The sequence below is a fragment of the Sabethes cyaneus genome, chromosome 1 (genome assembly GCF_943734655.1).
Source record: "Sabethes cyaneus chromosome 1, idSabCyanKW18_F2, whole genome shotgun sequence".
Taxonomy (NCBI): Eukaryota; Metazoa; Arthropoda; class Insecta; order Diptera; family Culicidae; genus Sabethes; species Sabethes cyaneus.
This window is the reverse complement of record NC_071353.1, coordinates 131,161,465-131,182,081: the sequence shown is the minus strand read 5'-3', so window position 1 is coordinate 131,182,081 and position 20,617 is coordinate 131,161,465. Positions and strand designations below refer to the sequence as shown.

General features: G+C 39.5%; 1 protein-coding gene across 1 annotated transcript in view; it reads left to right on the top strand.

Moving 5' to 3' along the window:
* The window catches only part of LOC128746238 (leucine-rich repeats and immunoglobulin-like domains protein 2), a 35,374-nt gene that overhangs the window by 4,115 nt on the left and 10,642 nt on the right, over positions 1 to 20,617 (top strand). Inside the window, exons 4-8 of the mRNA XM_053843287.1 lie at positions 6,233 to 6,418; positions 6,516 to 6,708; positions 6,825 to 6,953; positions 15,034 to 15,153; positions 16,796 to 16,966. Coding sequence (XP_053699262.1) covers positions 6,233 to 6,418; positions 6,516 to 6,708; positions 6,825 to 6,953; positions 15,034 to 15,153; positions 16,796 to 16,966 — 799 coding nt within the window. The remainder of the gene's footprint in view (positions 1 to 6,232; positions 6,419 to 6,515; positions 6,709 to 6,824; positions 6,954 to 15,033; positions 15,154 to 16,795; positions 16,967 to 20,617) is intronic.

Below are 20,617 nucleotides of genomic sequence, written 5' to 3'. Positions count from 1 at the left end.
GAATATGGTATCACAGAACAATGCTATACTTCTTTTTGTCACGGAAGAACACAAAAATTCCCGTCTGATATAAAAATATAAATCAATTTTCATTCACTAGCACTTGCAGCATTTTGTTTTTAATTTCAGCATATAGTGCTTTACACTTTACATTTACACTACTGCCAATGTGTGAGGCAGTTACTCCTGAAACTATTCTATCGTGTTGACATAGCTAGTATTTGAGTGACAACCACTTGCTATTGAGGCTAGTGTATATGAACGATTCAATGATACACTAGCGCCAGCAGCACTGCAAAACTAGTTATCTTCAAAGAGCCGGTATATAGGCTATACCGACACGTTATCCATCGGTCTCTCTTTTGATCTGTTTTTGAAAAGCATTTAATCCCTGTGCTGGCTATTTCGGCCAGTCGGATTTAAAAACACAGACACCACTATAGAAAATGGGCTGAATTTAGCCGCTACGACTTCATCATTTCTCGCGACTATAACTCAAATTCAGTAGCGTTTTATTAAGACCAAAATACACGCCGATATTCAGTAAATATTATTCTACCAACTGGTATAAAAATCTTGTCTCGAATATATATAGTTTCAACGTAATTTCTGAATATTGTTCAGGCTACCGCTTAATGGGCTAGAAAAACCCTCCCGTACCCTATATATCGGTACATATTTTATATTTGTTACATGGATATACATACGAAAATGTTTACTAGGTCTGAACCTTCTTAAAGTCATTCCTATTCATCTCACGCTATTTATTTCCATTTTTCCTTCACGAATCCTGAATAATTAGCCGGGAAAGCCAAAAATTTCTCTATCGTGACTATTTGGCCTCCAAAACCGGTGATCCGAGCACAACGAACAGTAGGTACTTAAATCTATTACTGACTGGTGAAAGATCAACCCTAATCCCTCAATCGTTAGCGATACGTTAGCAGCCAGAAGAAAACTACTTCCGCGAGTGTTTATTTTCGGACTAATCAACGGGGATATTGACTGCAGCACACTTCTTAGTCTGATTTGCATACATGTCCCTCATAGGCAACTGCGTAACCATACAATGCTATGGCATCGTTCCAATCGTACTAACTATGGCCACAATGAACCGTGTACTATGTGCTGCCGTGCTTTTGATGAAACGTCAAGCGTGTTCGACTTCAATAAACATTGAATTAAGGCCTTAAGTAAGCGAATAATCTGTGCAACTATATGTTGAAGAAATAAATAAATAAAAATGCCATATCGAACAATATTGTTTGCCAACGGTCGTACCGAACCATTTCTTTTCATTCAACAATGGTCGTATAGAATCATTTAATCATTTAATCCATGGTCGTACCGAACCATTCAATTTAATGCCATATCGAACCATTTGGTTTGCCAATGGTCGTACCGAACCATTTCATCTGTCTATGGTCGTACCGAACTATTTCTTTTCATTTAACAATGGTCGTACCGAACTATTTCATCTGTCTATGGTCGCACCGAACCATATACTTCTTAGTAGATAGCCTAAAAAAACGGCCATCCAAGCATCATGCTCCACGCACCACACACCACCACGAATAGCTCTCGAGCAACGCACGAGCGTACGCACGTACGACCAACAGTTCGGACAAAGAAACCAGTCTTCCCAGCTAAAAATGAGTGGTGACGTTCAAAGATTGAACACGAAACGAACACTTTCTCAGAGCAAACTTACGTTTAGTTTTTTATTTTTCAATGAATCAGATATACAATACTGGATAGTAGGGTCTCGTAGACTTTAATGTGTTATAACTAATTTCATAAAAATGTAAGTTAGGCCATTGCAAATCATATTTAAAGTTTTTGTCACCCCCCCTTGGAAATTGGCTTGAAAAATCGGGGGGCAAAAAAATAATTTGTAGGATATGAGTCAAATTTCATTTTATAAAATCAATTGTCTGTGGGCTCTACAGTCTGAGAAACTCGAAAAATGAGTCTCCGAGTTGAATTAACGCTTCTAGCACGAAACAGAAATGCAAATTCGAACAATGGAATTTCCGAAAATCGTCCAAAAAAATTTTCCTTCATTTTTGACTTTTTTCGTATATTTTTGCATAGAAAATAATAACGTATATATTATAAGCAAGAATAGATTCGGTTTTCACGATTAAACCTTAAATAAAAATTCTTCAAATCCATGTTCTTTTTTGCTCGATTAAAAAATTCACTTTGTTTTTTTTTCGCCCCCCCTTCAGTGGCCGAACACCGGAAGGACAAAAACTTTATAAAATATTTGTAATGGCCTTATTTGCTAATTTTCATTCAATAAACATCAAAACCACTGTTTCTCTACTAGCACGTAATTAGGCTGAAAAAATAGAAGCAGTCGCTTGTGTGTATCCGCTCTCGATAATGGTTTGGAAAATACACAATTATGATCACGTTTACTTATTCTAGAAATTAAACAGCTATTAATACAGTATCACACAACAATTCTACTTCTATTTATCACGGAACACAAAAATTCCCCTCTGATATGAAAATATAAATCAATTTTCATTCACTAACAATTTGCAGCATTTTGTTTCTAAATTCAGCCAAAAAAAATGAGGTGCTCCATTTACACTATTACAAATACGTGTTGCAGATGCGCCTGAAACACTTCTATCAAGCTAGTTTTTGAATGGCAACCACTTGCTTCTGGTGCTAGTGTATATGAACGATTTAATGTACACTAGCGCCAGAAGCAAGCTGTTGCTGCTGCAAAACTAGTTATCTTCAATGAGCCGGTATGTAGGCAACAACGACATGATATCCATCTGACTCTCTTTTGGTCAGCTGTTGACCTAAGTAACAATTCTGAAGTCAGTTGGTTTTACTTGAATTTTGTAAAGGTTTTATTGAGGTATTAATCATTACCTCTGGTTTTATTGTAGTATTAGACAATACCAAGGGGATACGAATCAAATCACCCTTATAGCCAGTTATAAAACCATAATAAAACTGTTGATAAAGTAAATTTATTGCGGTTGCTCATATTACTACGATAAAACTAGTTGGCTGTACCACATCTCTTATAAACTTACCATAAGTGTGGCGTAGCAATTCAAAATGGTGATCCAATCAAAATTGGTCTTATCGCGGTTGCTTGTCAAACCGCCAGAAATCTGCTGGTTTTATAGAGCTATTTAAACGGTAACACCCTGACCAAACAGGTTTATTTATGCTGTTATGAAGAATACTAAAGTTCAACAGCGAAATCACTTTTTTATGCGAGGCCATATTTTGTCATATTTTAGTATTTTGTTTTAGCTCGCAATCAAAAACTCATCAAAGCAAAGTTTTTGCAGAAAAAAACTTGCATCAATCGGTTTTCCTGTCACATGAAGCAACGAAAACTATTTTGCTAGGAATTGAGATTGACTAACTGAACACATTTATTTTGTTAAAACAATAAGTTTTCAAAAATTGCAAAATTTAAATGGCGCATTGATTTATTATATCAATATGCAGGATAAAATTTAAAGCGCATATGCTGCAAACGAACTATGATTGCTCAAAATTTATTAATTATTCTTTGGGATATTTTATTATGATCGCTATAAACCTAATCAAACAGAATGATCTAACAGTAAAACTTTAACTTTTCTGATGTATTTACAAGTTGATAAAGCTGGCAAACTGATTTAGCTTTTGCCTGAGCGAAAAGCGAAAAGCTTTATTAAACTATGGTGGTAACTATCAAGCAACGAAAGCTTAATCTATTTTATTGCTGCTTTCAACAGGACGTGATATGACTACTTGAGCTTATAGCCCGTTTCTTATAGAGGTTATGAAAACCTTCTGAAGAGTGGACCACTTGGTCAGAAGGCAGTTTTATAGCGGTCATCAGAAAGTTCTGGTGGAGCTCATAGTTTTATTAGCGGCTTTATGATATTAGTCATGAAAGCCAGTATAGGAAAAAGCAAAGCCTGGGTGCTAATTCCGTTATTGAAATTTGACCTTCTGTTTTTATACGACAGACTTCGCAACCAGCTGTTAGAATACAGAACAGTGCGGGGTCAGTGCTACGATCCTATTGACAAGTATAGTCAGTATAGGAACGTAATAAAACTTAGCATTGTTACTTGAGGAAGGACAGTAATCTACCGAATAGGCCCTAGTGCTCATCACAATTTCTCAGGCTTCTTCAAATAGATACAGCTGGTTTTTGGTAGACGATAAGCCTTTGATAAGCCCCATTATTTTGACTTGCGCAACTAAGAAATTAAGGGGGGCGCCCGTGAAGTACAATTCATTGAGTTATTCGGGGGATTGCTTTATAACTGTTTCGGTTTGTACCTGCAGGCTTTTTCGTCCTGCCGGAAGTTTAAACAACGTAGACACCAGAATAAAAAATGGACCTAAAATAGTCGCAGCAACTTCGTCATTTCTGGCGACTATAACTCTACCAATTGGTATAAAAATCTTGACTCGAATAAATATAGTTTCAACGTATTTCGTGAATATTGTTCAGGCTACCGCTTAATGGGCCGAAATACCCACATGAACCGTACTATGATTATTTCAGACTTATTTTTCTTGTGTGGGGTTTTCACCGTGACCAGCATTTAGAACTATTTTGATATCGCCTGGCTGTAATCCACACTGCATTTCATTTAAGCTATTGAGCAAGCGGTATGATTATTATTAATTTTATGCATAGTTGTGTGTATTGAGATTAACCCTTTCTTCAAAACTTACTTTACTATATGCACTCGTTTTTCAAGCCAGTACTATCTCCAGTTATAACTTTTCCGGGCGGATCTATTACGCATTCCTCTGACCAGTATACTTTGCATTCTCTCAAGAGCTTGTTTCAGCCTTACTTCTTACTATTACTCGAAATTTTGTCCTAACGCGGCCTTTCGCCTATTGTGTTAGGTATTTTCTCATTTATTTGTTTCTCGGTGCTTACAACCAGGAGTCGGGGCTTGGTTTTCGTTACAGACAGCATAAGGCTGTCATATAGTAGATCTTATAGTAATTATTTGTAAACATTCTGTGTTGAAACAAAACAATAAAAAAAAAGATTGGATACTTTCCTTGCCTAATGATATATAAAAAATTAAAACTCAGTGTTAAAACAGTTTCATCTATAAATCCACAACGATAAATCAGCCCAATGTGTATCTGTTGTTAGATTTCTTCCAGTAATAACTGATCAAAGGTAAAATTTACCTCCTGGTTCTAGGTAGAAATGAAACCTTCCCTCGTCCTACATTGGCGAACGAAATTCAATTAGTAATTTCCCCAAGCATATGGAACTGACATATGTAATTGCGAAATTTATCAACTGAAACGCATCGGGCAACACTTTAAATAGTAATTATTTTATTTTCTATTACTGCTTCGGTCCCACAAACCACAACACTCCCGTTCCCCGCACTTTCTCTCTCTCTGCTGAGCTTAGTTTTATCGAACAAACACAATCCGGACCATATCCTTTGAAATTGCACCGCCATATATTATCTAGCTTCATCCTATCCCACGGAAGCACGCAAGGTTGTGAGGGGTAAAATGCGCAGTGCTACTTTTAAAATGAACATTCATTGTTTAATTCAATTTAGTTAATGTAACTTGAAATACTTCCGTTAGTCATACAATAATAGAAACCAAAGTCGCATTTTACTTCCGATTCCCCTCTTGCAAACGTATTGTATTTATGACCGCAAAGATTCTATACGCACATTTCCTTCCAGTACACAACAGCGGTTTTATTGTCCCCATCCTCAGATACAAACATTCGCGCTCTACCTGCTAGTTCCTGTTGATTTTGCCGTTAGTCGCTGCTCCGCACATCTATAGAATACAACTGAAAACATAAATAAATCCGCCAATAAAATGTATAATTCACTGCACTTTTGCACCGCTCAGCACCGCACCCTATGGCTTATCATCCCAACATTCCTTTCCGGCTATCCGACTCGGGATGATCCTGTTTCGGTACGCAGCTACCCTCCACCACACAGACACACTCCCCTTCTTCTTAATTTCCCATTCTACATCAAATATTGAAACAACGCTTAACCTTCCGCAATCCGCACTCGCGAGCACATTTTCCCGTATTTCGTTTATGCAAACAACAGCAATACCAGCAAATTTATCTCTGCGTGACTAGTTTTTCGCGAAATTGAACTCATTTTCAATCTCGTTTCTCCGCTGAAATGACGCCACCAACACCACGTGCCCCATCACCACATACACACACACGCAGGTAGCCTGGATAAAAGCGGACGCGAAGGCAATCCTGGCGATCCACGAGCACGTGATCACCAACAATGGGCGACTTTCGGTGACGCACAACGACTACAACACCTGGACGTTGGTGATTCGGAACGTCAAGATGGAGGATCGGGGCCTGTACATGTGCCAGGTCAATACCGATCCGATGAAGATGCAGGTAAACTAAAACTAGAAAAACAGTTATCTAAGTTATTAAAATTTTGAAAAATTAGTTGGTAACCCTAAGACTATCGTCTTTCGCTTATTTCGCGCAGACTGCATTTCTGGAGGTTGTGATTCCACCGGACATCATCTACGAGGAAACGTCCGGCGACATGATGGTACCGGAGGGTGGTTCAGCAAAGCTGGTGTGCAAAGCACGCGGCTATCCGAAACCGAAGATCATCTGGCGGCGGGAGGACGGCCGGGAAATAATCGCACGTAACGGTACCCACGGGAAAATGAAAGGTAAGTTAAGTTCCATCTGCGAACGCCGTCGTGCGTTGCCGGCGACTGATACTATCCTGTGTAGCGTCATGTTTCAATTTAATCCGACTTCTTTCGCTCTTGACTGACGCCGGCAGCCACCGTCGTTGAAGGCGAGATGCTATCACTTACCAAGGTGACACGCTCGGAGATGGGCGCGTACATGTGCATCGCGTCCAACGGTGTTCCTCCTTCGGTGAGCAAGCGGATGAAACTGCAAGTACATTGTAAGTTTAACGGTTCCTTTCTCTTTACACGGTGCGCTTCGTGTTTCGTTCGATGGGAAAGTGCACGACAGCAAGTTACCGAGATCCATTTCAGCGTAGGGCGATTCATCTGCACCAGTACAGTTTGTTTGGAAAAGTTTGAAACTGTTCTACATTGCGTTAATTAGGCTAAAAATTAGTTTGGATAATACATTGCAAAAGTATTGTAAAACATTACACCATGGTGGCAACATTGTCTTGAACCCATTAAAATCTTACACAACTTCAAACCATGAAGGGTAAAATTTCAATTTAATTCAATTCACACTTGCCACGGTACACTTGGCAAGAGTGAAGAAGAACTGCCAAGAGCTTCCTGCATCAACGAAGCAAACTCATCGGGAAGCTAGAATGAGGAAGTAATGACGACGACCGACGGGAGGAAAGGGTTTAAAAACCAACTTTCATCACGCCTCTTCAACCCTTCTGTTCGGGGTGGCCAACTGGAGCAGGAGCAGCAGCAGTAGTGCTGCGCTGCTACTGCTGTGCTTCTGTCAAGATTCATAGATATGAGCACCAACACATATATAACTACTTGAAAACCGTGTGCACATACGACACGCATCACATCAGCCGGTAGGTGAAGATTACCATACAAATGGCGAACCGTGGCGAACGTCCTGCTCGAACCGGTACGGCTACGGACACCGCATCGTCCGCCAGCATACCAGACGTGTGCGGAATTTGTAGGCTAAAATTAATTTAAAGCGGAACAATTTGCACTAAAAACGGCTATGCTGTAAACCCTTGTCATCTTGAGCGTTTGCATGTTATCGCACAAATAGGTCATGCTGCCGCCTTGATTCGACCGCATACAATGTAATGTACTTCGAACACACTTTCTTTTAGAATGACGATGAACCACGATACAGTCACAATCCAAACACAAGAAATGTATTCAAGGTTTTTGTTCTTTAACCGATTTAAAACCATCGTTTTTACGTTAAATCTTTTACAAAAAGCTACTATAACTTTTAAAAAAACACCCTAAGTCATATGTGATCATAAACACTTTGAGAAAAACTCAAGGTAATATTTTTCTCAACTACAGAATGAGTAGTAATAATTACAGATGTGTCTGCATATTTTTAATTTAAAGTGAATTCAAATTCAATACAGCTTGCAAGTTTGTTTTGAATATACATTCGTTTATGAGTCGTGCTAATCATAGACGCAAAAAGGGAACCTGTGATCAACTTTTTTTTGAACAAATTTCGACCGTGTGTTATTTTAAAGAACTTGAATTTACTTGAAATAAACGAAACGTTCATCAGCGAATTCGAAGGAAACCAGATCAGTTTGGACGTAAGACAGCCAAGGAAGTGGGAATTTCGCAGTCAACCATGAAGAATATTTTGAAATATGATTTTCGATTGATTTAACACAAAAACCAATGAGTGCACGGTTTGACGTCAAAGCGGAAAGCTCAAGAGTCGCTCAAGTGGCATGATGGTTGTAAAATTTTGTTTTCGGACGAAAACAGATTCCTGCTACAAGATCACCAACAAAATAATCGGTTATATGCAACACATCTTTCTGATATTTCTCGGAACAAACTAGCTGTTCAAAGGTTCCAGAATTTTCCAGGGGTATGGCACGGATGTATAAAAAATTTGAAGGTTCCATTGCTGTTCATTGAGCCTGGTGTTTTAAAATCAATACTAACTATTACATGTTTTGAAGCACCATTTGCTTCCCATCGTCAAAAAGCACTACAAGAATGGACCATACTGCTTCCAACAAGATTCCGCACCGTTTCACTAGGCGAAAGGTGCACAGGCTTGGGTGTGAGCATGGTTTACCAGATTTTATTTGTTCGAAAGAGTGGCCTGCCTCCTCGCCTGATTTTAATCCACTCGACTTCAATGCATGGCGTTAATATGGAGCACCAAAGGATTGACTGTGGACACTTTCAAGCGACGTTTGGAGAAGATATGAGATAAAATGTCTCAAGATATCGTGCATGCCTGCTGTAACGCTTTTCAACCCCGATTGCGACTGGTAATCAGGCTTAGTAGGCTCTTTTCGCTTCGATTTTGCTGTTTTGAATACTGCACAACAACCAGGCAGAATTAGAAAAAGTGATGTATGGGACATTTTTAGAATTGATGATTACCTGCATTATTGTTGAAGTATGTAATATCTTTTGTAATTATGACGCTATAAGACAGCTACCCCGTTGAAAGCACAAAGAGCGCTCTTTAGTAAGCAGCGTTTTATCGCCGTAAACACAAAAGATAAAACATTACTTTCTAAAGCAGTATTATAGACAATTACTTGTTCTACAAATGTCCCATATATCACATTTTCAAATTTTGCTTGGCTGCGGTGCAGTAATCAAGAGAGTAAAATCGAAGCGAAAAGAGCATGCCAAACCTACCGGTAATTAAAATAAAAGGAGAATAATTTGAATTGAACTAATTTAAAACAAATCTTATGGATATACTTTACACGGAATACACTCAAAATTAAAATTCATACAAGCGTCTTATTTTTGTGACCATTTAGTTTACTGACAATTATTACTACTCACTCTGTACATACACAGTAAATTATTCTGCGATATACTAGAGCAGTCAGTTCAGAAACAGCAGTTTCGTTTTGTAGCATAGCCAGTAAGTCAGAAATGCGCGTTGTCTCTGAAGACAATAATTGTGGTAAAATTAATATCTTAACTATTTGCGAATTTAACCACGTATGCCCAAAACGACAGCCATCTTTATTGAAATATGCAACGCACTAATAGAATCACCTTTTACTACCAAAATGTGCGAGTGTTACAGTCGAAAGCAAATATTTTAATCCTCACGTCTGCATCCTCCGACTATAATTTTTTTTACTTCATGGGAGCATAGCTTTTTTTGTTTTGATTATAGTCACTTCAGCAGCTTGGGTAATTCGTGACATTCTGCGGGGTTGGGATTTGAACCCGGGTCCTCGCGGTGAGTAGCGTGAATGCTAACCACTACACCGGGATTGACCCCGGCACATAGCAATAATATTATTCATTAAAAATTGTGTTTTGAGTAGGGGAGAGACGTCTACAGTGAGACACTTTTTCTTTAATCTATTTGAAAGGTATATCCTACTAGTTGTCTGAAAAAATGTTTCAGACGTTTTGGTTTTAAGCTTTAGCAACAACCAGAAATGTGAAGGTGACTTTTTGTCTCAGTATTCCCCAATAGATGGGAGAAGTAATACAATGACAAATTTTTCTCAAACTTCATCACGAATTGTAGGTTCACAAACTTCACTTTCCAGGAAAACATCATGCAGATATTACCGTTGTCTCACTGCTGATTACTCTCCCTATATAGCCTAATTTTCGAAGCTAAATAACGCTTTCCGCTTCTATTTGCATCTGACTGCGTGTTCTGTCCTCATCTTTCGTCCCAGCAATTTGAATAGGCACTATGCGGCCTTATGACTTAATTGTAGATGGAGTTTTTGTATTATTACTGGTTAGAAAATCGACGAAAAATGAATATATGAACATATGAACTCCGCCTCCGCCGACGAATCATCAATCCGTTTTTACTTTTATTAGGTATGAACAAAACATAATGTTCAACACTGCATGCTGCTACAATAGGACATAGGAACTACGCATGGGACTAACCACGCATCTACGCGTAATGAGTTAGCCACGATCCTGCGGAAGAAAAAACGTCAGAAGGAGTACCGTGAAGAGCTAGAACAACTATTCCGGACACAGACAGAAGCTTGATATGTGTAGGGACGAGGAGGGAAACCTGGTCACAAACAAGCGAGAAATGGTCGATAGGTGAAAGCAGCTCTTCGATGGGTATCTCAGTGGCAATATAACAGAAGGAGACGGAACGAAAACTTAACCTAGGAGTGCTTACAAACAATGACAGCGTCGCGGCTTCCGATCTCGAAGAGATCCGGTGAAAAATGGGTCAGCTACAGAATAATAGAGCCGCCAAAAAGGACCAACTCCCGGTAAATCTTTACAAAACTGGCGAAGAATTATTAGCAACAACACTTCACTGGATAGTTCCATGGATTTGAAACCAGGAGACACTGCTAGAGGAGTGAATGAATAGTGTAGTATGTCCCATCTACGAAAATGGCGATCGACTCGAATTCTATAATTACCGCGGCATTACACTGATCAACGCCGCCTCGGATCAAGGTGCACTCGTAGATTTTGTCACATCGTCTATAGCCAATAGCAGGAGAATTCGTAAGGCAGTATCAGGCGGGCCTGTGCTACTACGGATCAAATTTCCGCTCTCCAACAAATTCTCCAGAAATTTCGGGAGCACAACGTTCACATGCATCAGGGCAGCATACGATACAGTCCAGGGCGAACAGCTATTGCGGATAATGCACAGTTTTTCAGACAAGCTGACGCGGCTGATCAATGCAACCCTGGAACAAGTAATCTGTTACGTGCAGTAGTGGACAGGAACTTGCAAGCACCGGCCATTTTAGAACACCGTCCGCCTCGTTTCGGAGGCTTTCACCGGATCTGCCATTGCCATTGATTTCGTCTGCCATTGCGCCTTTTTCTGCCACTGGTTATGAACTGCCTTGATCGCTAGCAGTTATATAATACGGCCACCTACTACTGCAATAATACACGGTGCGGTCAGTGCGGAGAGAATCATTCGGATGTCACCTGCGAAAAACGTGCGCTAACTGAGACCATGAACTATTGATACGCGCCGCGTATAAATGGCGTCTTCAAGGGATTTTTAGAGGGGCGCAACTTCGCAGAAATACTCGAAAAGGCTGCTTTCAATAAAGCTATTTATAAGGTCTTGTTAACTTATGAGCCTAATACTGGCAATCCGCTTGACGGAGTTTTGCCGACAAGTAGAGAAGTCAAGGAAGAGAAAAAGAATCTTTGCATAAACGTCCTAAAATGTATTATAGACATCCCCAAATGGAATAACTAATGCACTTCACGGAACACTAGAAATCCCAAATATTCCATCTTGAATGTACAAGATACAGCCAGAATCTGAACCAGGTATTAAAATTCTTGGATATAGTGAATTTTTAAAACATTCAACATTACTGGTCTGCTTAAACGTCTTCTACTGGCATTTTTATCAAAACAGTTGATGGAAAAATGGCCCCTCCTTGCACTGATTGTATCCTTCGATGGCTAATTTAGTAGTTCAACTAGAGGATTTAATGAATTTATTACACATAGGTTATTACCTAAATTGATCCCTTTAAACAGCTGTTTTATTACATTCCTCTAGTGGTTTTCAACAAATTTTGTAAACCCACTAATAAAACTATGGGATCCACTAGAACCTTGCGATGACTGCTATAAAACGGCCTTTCGATCAAGTACCTCACTCATCAAAAGGTTTTTATAGCCTCTTCACTGCTTGACAGCCTCTGCCATAATTGAAAGTTAAAGTTTTACTGTCAAATCATCCTGATCGATTTGGTTTATAACAACCATTATAAAATATCCGATAGAATAAATAAGAAATTTTCAGCAGTTTCCGTAGTTGTGCAGGATATGCGCATTAAATTTTACCGTGCATATTGAAATGATAGGCGAATACAATCGACGCGCCATCGAAATTTTGCTATTTTCGAAAACATGTTTTATTTAAACAAAATAAATATATTCAATTAGTGAATCTCAATTTAAAGCCAAATCATTCTAGTTGCTTCCTCAGACATAAAAACCGATTTCTTTCTGCAACCCGCACTCTGCTTTGAAGAATTTTTTTTGCGAGCTAAACAAATATTAGAATATTGCAATATGGCCTCGCATGTTTTCGACGTTGAACTGTAATATTCTTCATAATGTCAGCAATAAATTTGTTTGGTCAGGGTTGCCATTAATCACTATAAAACTAACAGATTTACCGCGGTTTGACAAGGAACCACAATAAGGTCAATTTTGTGTTGGTACGCCATTTTGTATTGCCATGCCCCACTTATAGTAAGTTTAGAAGAGATGTGGGGCAGCCAACAAGTTTTATGATGATAATATAAGCAACTACAATAAACCAGCTTTATTAACAGTTTTATTATGGTTTTATAACTAGCTATAAGTATGTTTTGACTTATATTATCTTAGTACTTATTGCGTAATACTATACGGCTTTAAAATTGTTACTTGGGATGTGAAGCACTTTGTGAAACCTGCTTACTTTTAATACTGATCCATGATTTGAAGGAGTACTTTTAGGAATTACAAAGTGATATTCTTTCTATCGAATTAACTATCCATCGATCTCCATTGAATGTGTGGCATTTTAAATAACAAAACAAGGCGAAGATCATTGTATAGCACCACTCTCTGTTCGTGGCTAGGGGACTTGGAACAGGGCTAGGGGAATTCGAAATCGAAAAGTCGCTAAGTCGATGAATATTGGACCTATCCAGGAAAGTTCGGTCGAACTCTGTTCCTGAAAAAAAACATTATTCGCGACGCGTGTCCAGACCATAACGCGATCGATATACCATTGTTGATGGCAGAACTTTCTGTTGCTCTCCTTTCTTGGCTGGACAGCATCAAACTCAACTTATTTGAAAATATGCCTATCTTTGACAAGAGTTGCTTGATTTATCACGCTAAACATTATTCCGCAGAATTGAAGACAAGTGAAAGCGGTCGCCATCCAATAACACACAGATTGGATATTTTAATTCAGTTGACGTCTATTAACGTGCTTATGGGGAAATTTTACCGACAAGGATTTACTTCAATTTTAAACAATTTATTTTATTAGTTACTTGATGTCCAAGAGGGATATGCGTTTTACCCATAGTGATTTAACATCGTTTCGAGTTAGCTACATAGGTCTTCCCCAAGTCCCATGCTTAAACCCCTTTCTTCACATTGTTTATGTTAACAACTTTGGTACATGTTTTCCCAACTCATTCACGATCAGACAACTATTTTGAAGGTGATAAATATTATCTGCAACTGGCTGAAAAGAAAAGAAATAACAGACTTTGATAGAACTTTCAGAGAGAGCAAGGCATGGATAAATTAAAATGACAATATTTGGAATAAAATAGAAGGTCAAGTTTCGAAAGCCGACTGTACCATGAAAGTATTACTTTGCCTTGACACTGGGTACGATTTTAATGCAATCTAGAGTTCTTCGAAATTCAAAATCCGGGATGACATTGCTAGACGCTACGAAAGTAGTCTATAATAAAATTCGCTTGAACGATCGATGACTTTACGAACCTTCGGACAACCATTCCAAATGCCATAGGAAGAAAAGATATAGAATTTGTTTCATTTACTCACTCTCCTTCCGTCGGGCAGAGATCGTGACCGCCAGAGGTTAACTCTCGATTATTATATATGCAAACTTTGTCCCGTCCCGTTTGCAGTAGCAATATCAGTCGAGCAAGCTCAAAGAGCATCGTTAGCATATCACTTTTCGTACCCTCTGTGCCCAGCAAGGTTCACCGGCTGTTGTCATCACTTGAGCAGTCGTCCGTTTTATGAATGCTAATAATTTCCTCACCTGTTCGGGGACCGGGTAGAGCTTATCCCTGGCGCCGCTGCATTATGCTGCTGAGAATCTGAGTTTTCCACAGAAACTTGAGTCGCGGATAAAACTGCTTTATATAAAAGCATGTTTAGTAAAATTTTCAAATTATCACCTTCTAATTCAATACGAACAAAAAAGCTAATGACCAGAACCTCGTTACCACAAATTTGACCAGTTATAATTTTGTCCCATTCTTGCACCATTTCAGCGAAAATTTTCACCAAGCACCCGCTACTTCGAAAGCTACTCATATTGTAAAGAGATTACTCTGCCCCTCGAGTAGTCATTAAAAATTTATTCACAATTCACCGGAAAAGGGCAACCCTTTTCACACCTTGGTCAGACATTTCATACTTTTCCTACCTCACTACCTCGACCGGTAAACCCGGTGAGCCCGGAAAAATGGATCTCGTAACTTTCTAGCACCTCCACACTTGAGTGAACAACTTCCGGCCCGGCTTTTAACCTACAGCTCTTGTTTGCTTGTGTCTCTCTTTTCGCCTTTCCGTGCTGGCTTTCCGGCAACATAGTTCATCCGCTGATACAAGTGCCGAATCAGCTTGTTGGAGCCCCGCTGGGAACCGATGTCACGGTAATTTGCAACGTCGAGGCATCACCGAAGGCAATCAACTACTGGCAGCGGGAAAACGGTAAGTTCGAAAGTGCACATGGATGCAAAAACCACCCCCCACACAATTTCCACCCCAACAGCTCAGCTGAATGATTCACTCGAGTGGATGTGTTTTTAATTTTTCATTTCAATTATCATTCGCTTGTGCCGCTAAATTTTGTTGATTCCCATTGACAAACTATTGTCGAATGGATAGTGCTCGTATCAATGCTTGTTACGGTTTCCACTTGGAACAAATTCATGCTTATTTGCTAATCATAATGTCGTCGACCTAGTTTGCAGCTAAAATTTGAAATCATTCACCGTCATCAATAACAAGCTTATTTTTTTCTACAAATAATCTCCATTTACAACTGCAACTGTTCCAAAAGCCGAATAATGGGTAACCATTTTTGTGAATGGTCTCTTGTTGCGCACTAAACTCAATCATATATTCCATGTATTTATGTTCGCCGAGGGAACCCGCCGCTGCTTGTTACGGGGTTGGAATTACCGCACAGCAGCATGGGCGCTGCGCTAGTTCCGCCGCACTGAACAGCAGCCGAACCAATCCGGTTCGGGCAGTGCCTTGCTTGTGGCCAACCGGCGGCGTGCGGCGCGGTCTGCCTTTTGGGGCAGCCAAATTTATGAACCGTTGCTAGAGGTGGCCTTATGACGGACGGTTTACAGTTCAAACATACCGTTCAGGCGGAATGTGTGCGACTCGTTTGTCAAATGAGGTATTTTGGTGAAAAATGGAGCGTAAAATCCCTTTGAGATTGTTCTATAATACTGCACCGTGTAGTCCTGTGATAGTTTGGCTCGAACTGGATCGTTTCAATGATTGGATTTTGAATTTTGATGCTCAATATAAAAGTTTTTTTTCGTATTTGTATTTAACAATAAAAGATTTATTTTCCGCAAAACCCCTCACTTTTCAAATGTTAACCAAGTTGATTCATCATTTATTGTCACTCCATGGAAAAAAAACTTTGATGGTTTATATATTCATACAGCTAAATGTTTTTAGTGTTAAAATAGCTCCAGCCTACGATACTCATGTGTAAAATACCTGCTATTGTTACCTACGGATAAGTATGAAATATTTTCCATTCCACTCCCGTCAGTACCAATTATAAATATTTGTTCAGAGTCCTACGCGAAAATACGTTTAATTGTTTGTTAATCATAATTCGTTGGATTAACGCAAGTACATTGACCGCGCGGCAAGTGTGCCGAAGCAGAGTAGAGCTACGTGCGGCAAGTTGCAATAATTAGTTGCTGGGATTCACGAGTTATTATTTGAATAAATTAAATAAATGCATTCGATCTCTGCTGAAATTGATTACCAATTACGAATAAAATCAATTTATAATCGATTTTTTAATGGTTGCATCATTTTAAGTCATCAGTTTACTCACAAACATCGCTTCAAAGTAAAACATTATGACCACAATCAAACCCAGCATGTAAAATTATATTAAATATTCGATCTAACAAAAAAACTCCAGCACTGAAACTCCATCCGCTTTGATGGTCAATAAAAAAAATTGTTAATTCCCCCGCTAGAAAGTTTCCGTTGTTATGCAGATGAAACAAAAAAAAACAGGAATCCGACAAATCGATTTTTAACCGACCGCTTTTCAACCCCCCGTTTTTATTTTTTTCCGTGTCGTTGACAGGCGAGATGATAATCTCCAATGAGCGCTATTCGATGAACGAAAACGAAAGCTCGATGTACGCGGTGCAGATGACGCTTGTGATCCGGAAACTGCACAAAGCCGATATGGGCGGCTACAAGTGCATATCGAAGAACAGCATCGGCGATGCCGAGGGCACCATTCGGCTGTACGGTAAGTATATAAATCGTCTGGGTGCTTTGCGCTTTGCCACGTTGGGGTTCGAGTTCGAGTGCAGTGGATGGTTTCGCCACTGGCCATGATGGTACGGACCATGGTACGGTTCCGGCTAGTAAAGAACAGCGTTGCCTGGCATTAAATCACTTGATGATTGTTAAAACTCTTAACAAACTAACTGAATTTTTGTAATTGAATATTGACAACTTTGTTACCAACTGTAACTGTAGTCAACTTATTTCACTAGCGATAACGTTGACAACCCACCATTCAATCTGGCCACGCTGCTACATTCAGCAGCTGACTGTCTAAACCACCAGGAGTCAGGAGCTTCCTATACCGGAGCGACTCCCTGTGCATCAAAATATGTGGGTAGTGATCGCTCGGAACATGTTCGTTCACCATTAGCTGGGGAACAATAAAAAAGAAATTTGTTCATGAATAATTCAGCCACCAAAACGATGTGTGAGAAAGTGCAAGACAGCTTTGGTTGGGAGGAACGACGAGCGGAAAAGAATCTCACTTCAAAAATAATAATATATGTAGCTGAGCCTTGCAGTGCAGCGCGGCGCAGCGGCGAAAGGCAACTGGGTGGAGGGACGCATGTGTGTGATGCAGAAGGGCGAAACCCACTGGATTTATACATAATGCCGTGAAAGAGATTACACCGAAATGGTTTGGAACTCACAAAAACGTCGTTCTAGGGAGGTGCTTCCAAATTACTCGCAAAAATTGAAAAGAGAATTATTTCAGTTAGAATATTATTTTAAATTTACGCTTGCTGAAAGCTGCTGGTAAATAGAAAATCTAATGTTTTGAAGACTTTCCTTCTAACCATTTATTACGATGTTTTATCGACGGAAGATCGACGGGCGTCGAAAAACTTTATAGATTTGGCGAAGGAATTCTGCTAATCCAGTTGGACTTGCTTGAATTCTCAACCTAATCATAATACTACTAAGAAATTGGTTCGTAGTTAGTTTCCTTACCCGCTAATTCATCAGGCTCGTAGCTCAAGGGACGGCAGTTTGTCAAGTTTGTTATTTCTAAACAGTTATGTTAACAATTTCAGCAGTTGGCTGTTAACAGTTATTTTCATCGTTTGCGTTCACAGATCTCACCATCCGTTCCCATATGCCGCCCTTATATGGGACTGAAATATCAAGCAATGTACTTCTAAATACGCTGCATGCACAACTTTTTTTTCCTTTTCCTTTTCCTTTTCCTTTTCCTTTTCCTCTTCCTTTTCCTTTTCCTTTTCCTTTTCCTTTTCCTTTTCCTTTCCCTTTTCCTTTTCCTTTTCCTTTTCCTTTTCCTTTTCCTTTTCCTTTTCCTTTTCCTTTTCCTGTTCCTTTTCCTTTTCCTTTTCCTTTTCCTTTTCCTTTTCCTTTTCCTTTTCCTTTTCCTTTTCCTTTTCTTTTTCTTTTTCCTTTTCCTTTTCCTTTTCCTTTTCCTTTTACTTTTCCTTCTCCTTTTCCTTTTCCTTTTCCTTTTCCTTTTCCTTTTCCTTTCTTCCTCTAGTTGTCACTTTCGCAAATTCCAAATAGACAACACTATCTACACTATATGGTCTTCTGCCCGAAGTAACTCGTCGCACAGACAGACGATTCATTTTTGAAGATCGTAGAAGGGTAAATGCGTTCGTTCTATTACCATGGTCGAACTAGTAATCTTGAAGAATTTTGTTCTCCACTGCTTTGTCGCCCTTGTCACTAATATTGGCTACCCTTTACACTTCTGCCTACAGTTGTGTACAAACCTCAATACGGCTCCCGTTACCCTCGGCATAATATTTTACAAGTAATACGTCTTCCACTTCCAGAACCTCATGTGACGTTTACACGAAACCCCCCGTTCGTCTAAACTATGAAATCTCTGCGAATGGTCAGTGATCCTATGGCACATACCCGATCAATGACCTAAACCTAAACCATTGAACAGAGGTTGCCGCTTATCCCGAAATAAACATGAATCGGTTTCACATGATCGAGTGTGCTATAATAGAGAAATTCGTCAAGTAGCGGGTTCCGGTTTCCTTATGCCGATTGCAATGGACACTGGACCACTTCGGCAGAGTTGGTCAGCTTGTTCACTGGGTTTTAGAACATCTTCTAACCTCTCAAAAAAATTGGGTGTCAAAATATTCTATCGGGGAAAAAATCATATTTTAAGATTTAATCATGAAATAAACAAAACTCGTACATTGTTCTTTTACATTCACCAATCTCATAAAGGAACACACCGGAGCCTGATAGGGACCAGAAGGGAAACCCGATCAAATGCAAATAACAAATTTATAACAGGATGAGTTCTACGCCTTTTGTTATAAACTAGGTCTCGTTAGTAGTTAAAATAACTAAAATTGTAACAAAATCCGCTCTGGACATATTACAAATAAAGCGAACTAGCTGATTGCCCGATCTCACACGAGGCCCTTTTGTCACTCAGTCACTTGTACATCTGTTTTTTAACGAAAACTCTCATAATGCAAGAAACAAAACCCTTTTTTCATTTGAATATTTCTACTTCCTTTGTCAGTTCCTCTCACGTTGTCCCCCAACCACTTGTAAACATGTCTTCTTCTCGGTAATCCCTATAAATCGGCACAAAGCCTTTTTTACGTTTTTGAACCTTCCCCTTTTTAAAGGCCAACCTATTCCCCCTTTCAGAAATAAAACAACTTGCACAACTGCTATCGTTCCAAATGCAAGAGAAACGCGCCACTCTACTCATTTGAATCTTTCCCTCCCCTTTTAAAAGATTGTCTCCCTCTTTAGTCAACCACCCCCGTGCTGATTCTTTTATGCCAAAAACATGTGTTTAGCAAACGACGTTTGATGAAGATCAGTCCAGAAGTTCCGGAGCTATGGCGGAATATACATTCATACTCACGTTCCTCGTCCCCCTACATGTCGGCTGTCCTTCCCAGTCAGCTCCCCTTTCTGTCACATGCATCAGTTTATTCAATAAAAATCGCTATAATGGAAACAAAACAAAGGTTTTTTGCCATATGTTCCTCTTCAGTGGAACCCCCTCTTTTCTCAAACTCATGCAAGAGAAACGCAACCCCATTTACTTAGCCCCTTGTTAGGGCTTCCCCCTTTTGTCAACCTCTAAGTACTGATTCTGTTATGTCAAGGAACATGTGTGTCAAGTTCGATGAAGAATTGTCCAGGCATTTCGGAGTTATAGCCTCCCCCCTGTTATGAATCCCCCTCCCTCTTTTTGTCAATCCTTCAGTGCTGATTCCCTTATGTTTATTTATTTATTTATTTATTTATTTATTATAAATTATATTCATCTGACTAAGTCTTAATGAAACATATAGCACAAGTCAACAAATTCATATTATATCCAGTCAGCTCTCTTCAATTTTTGCACAAATTTTCCGGTAGATTCACCAAACTCGAACAGTCCTTCAGCCTGCGTGAACGTCCGGATACATGCAGCCATTGGTTCATGGTACCCAAACGTGGTTCGATGAAACTCGGTATGCAATAGCGCCGTGGTGCGTAAATGTCTTTGCGATGCACGAAAGTTTAGTTTTGTCAGTAAGCTCGGTGAATCAATGTCATGATTAAGTATTTTTGCCACAAGCGTTGCCTGTTGAACTTTGCGGCGCCGTTCCAAAGTGTCTAAGTCAAGCAG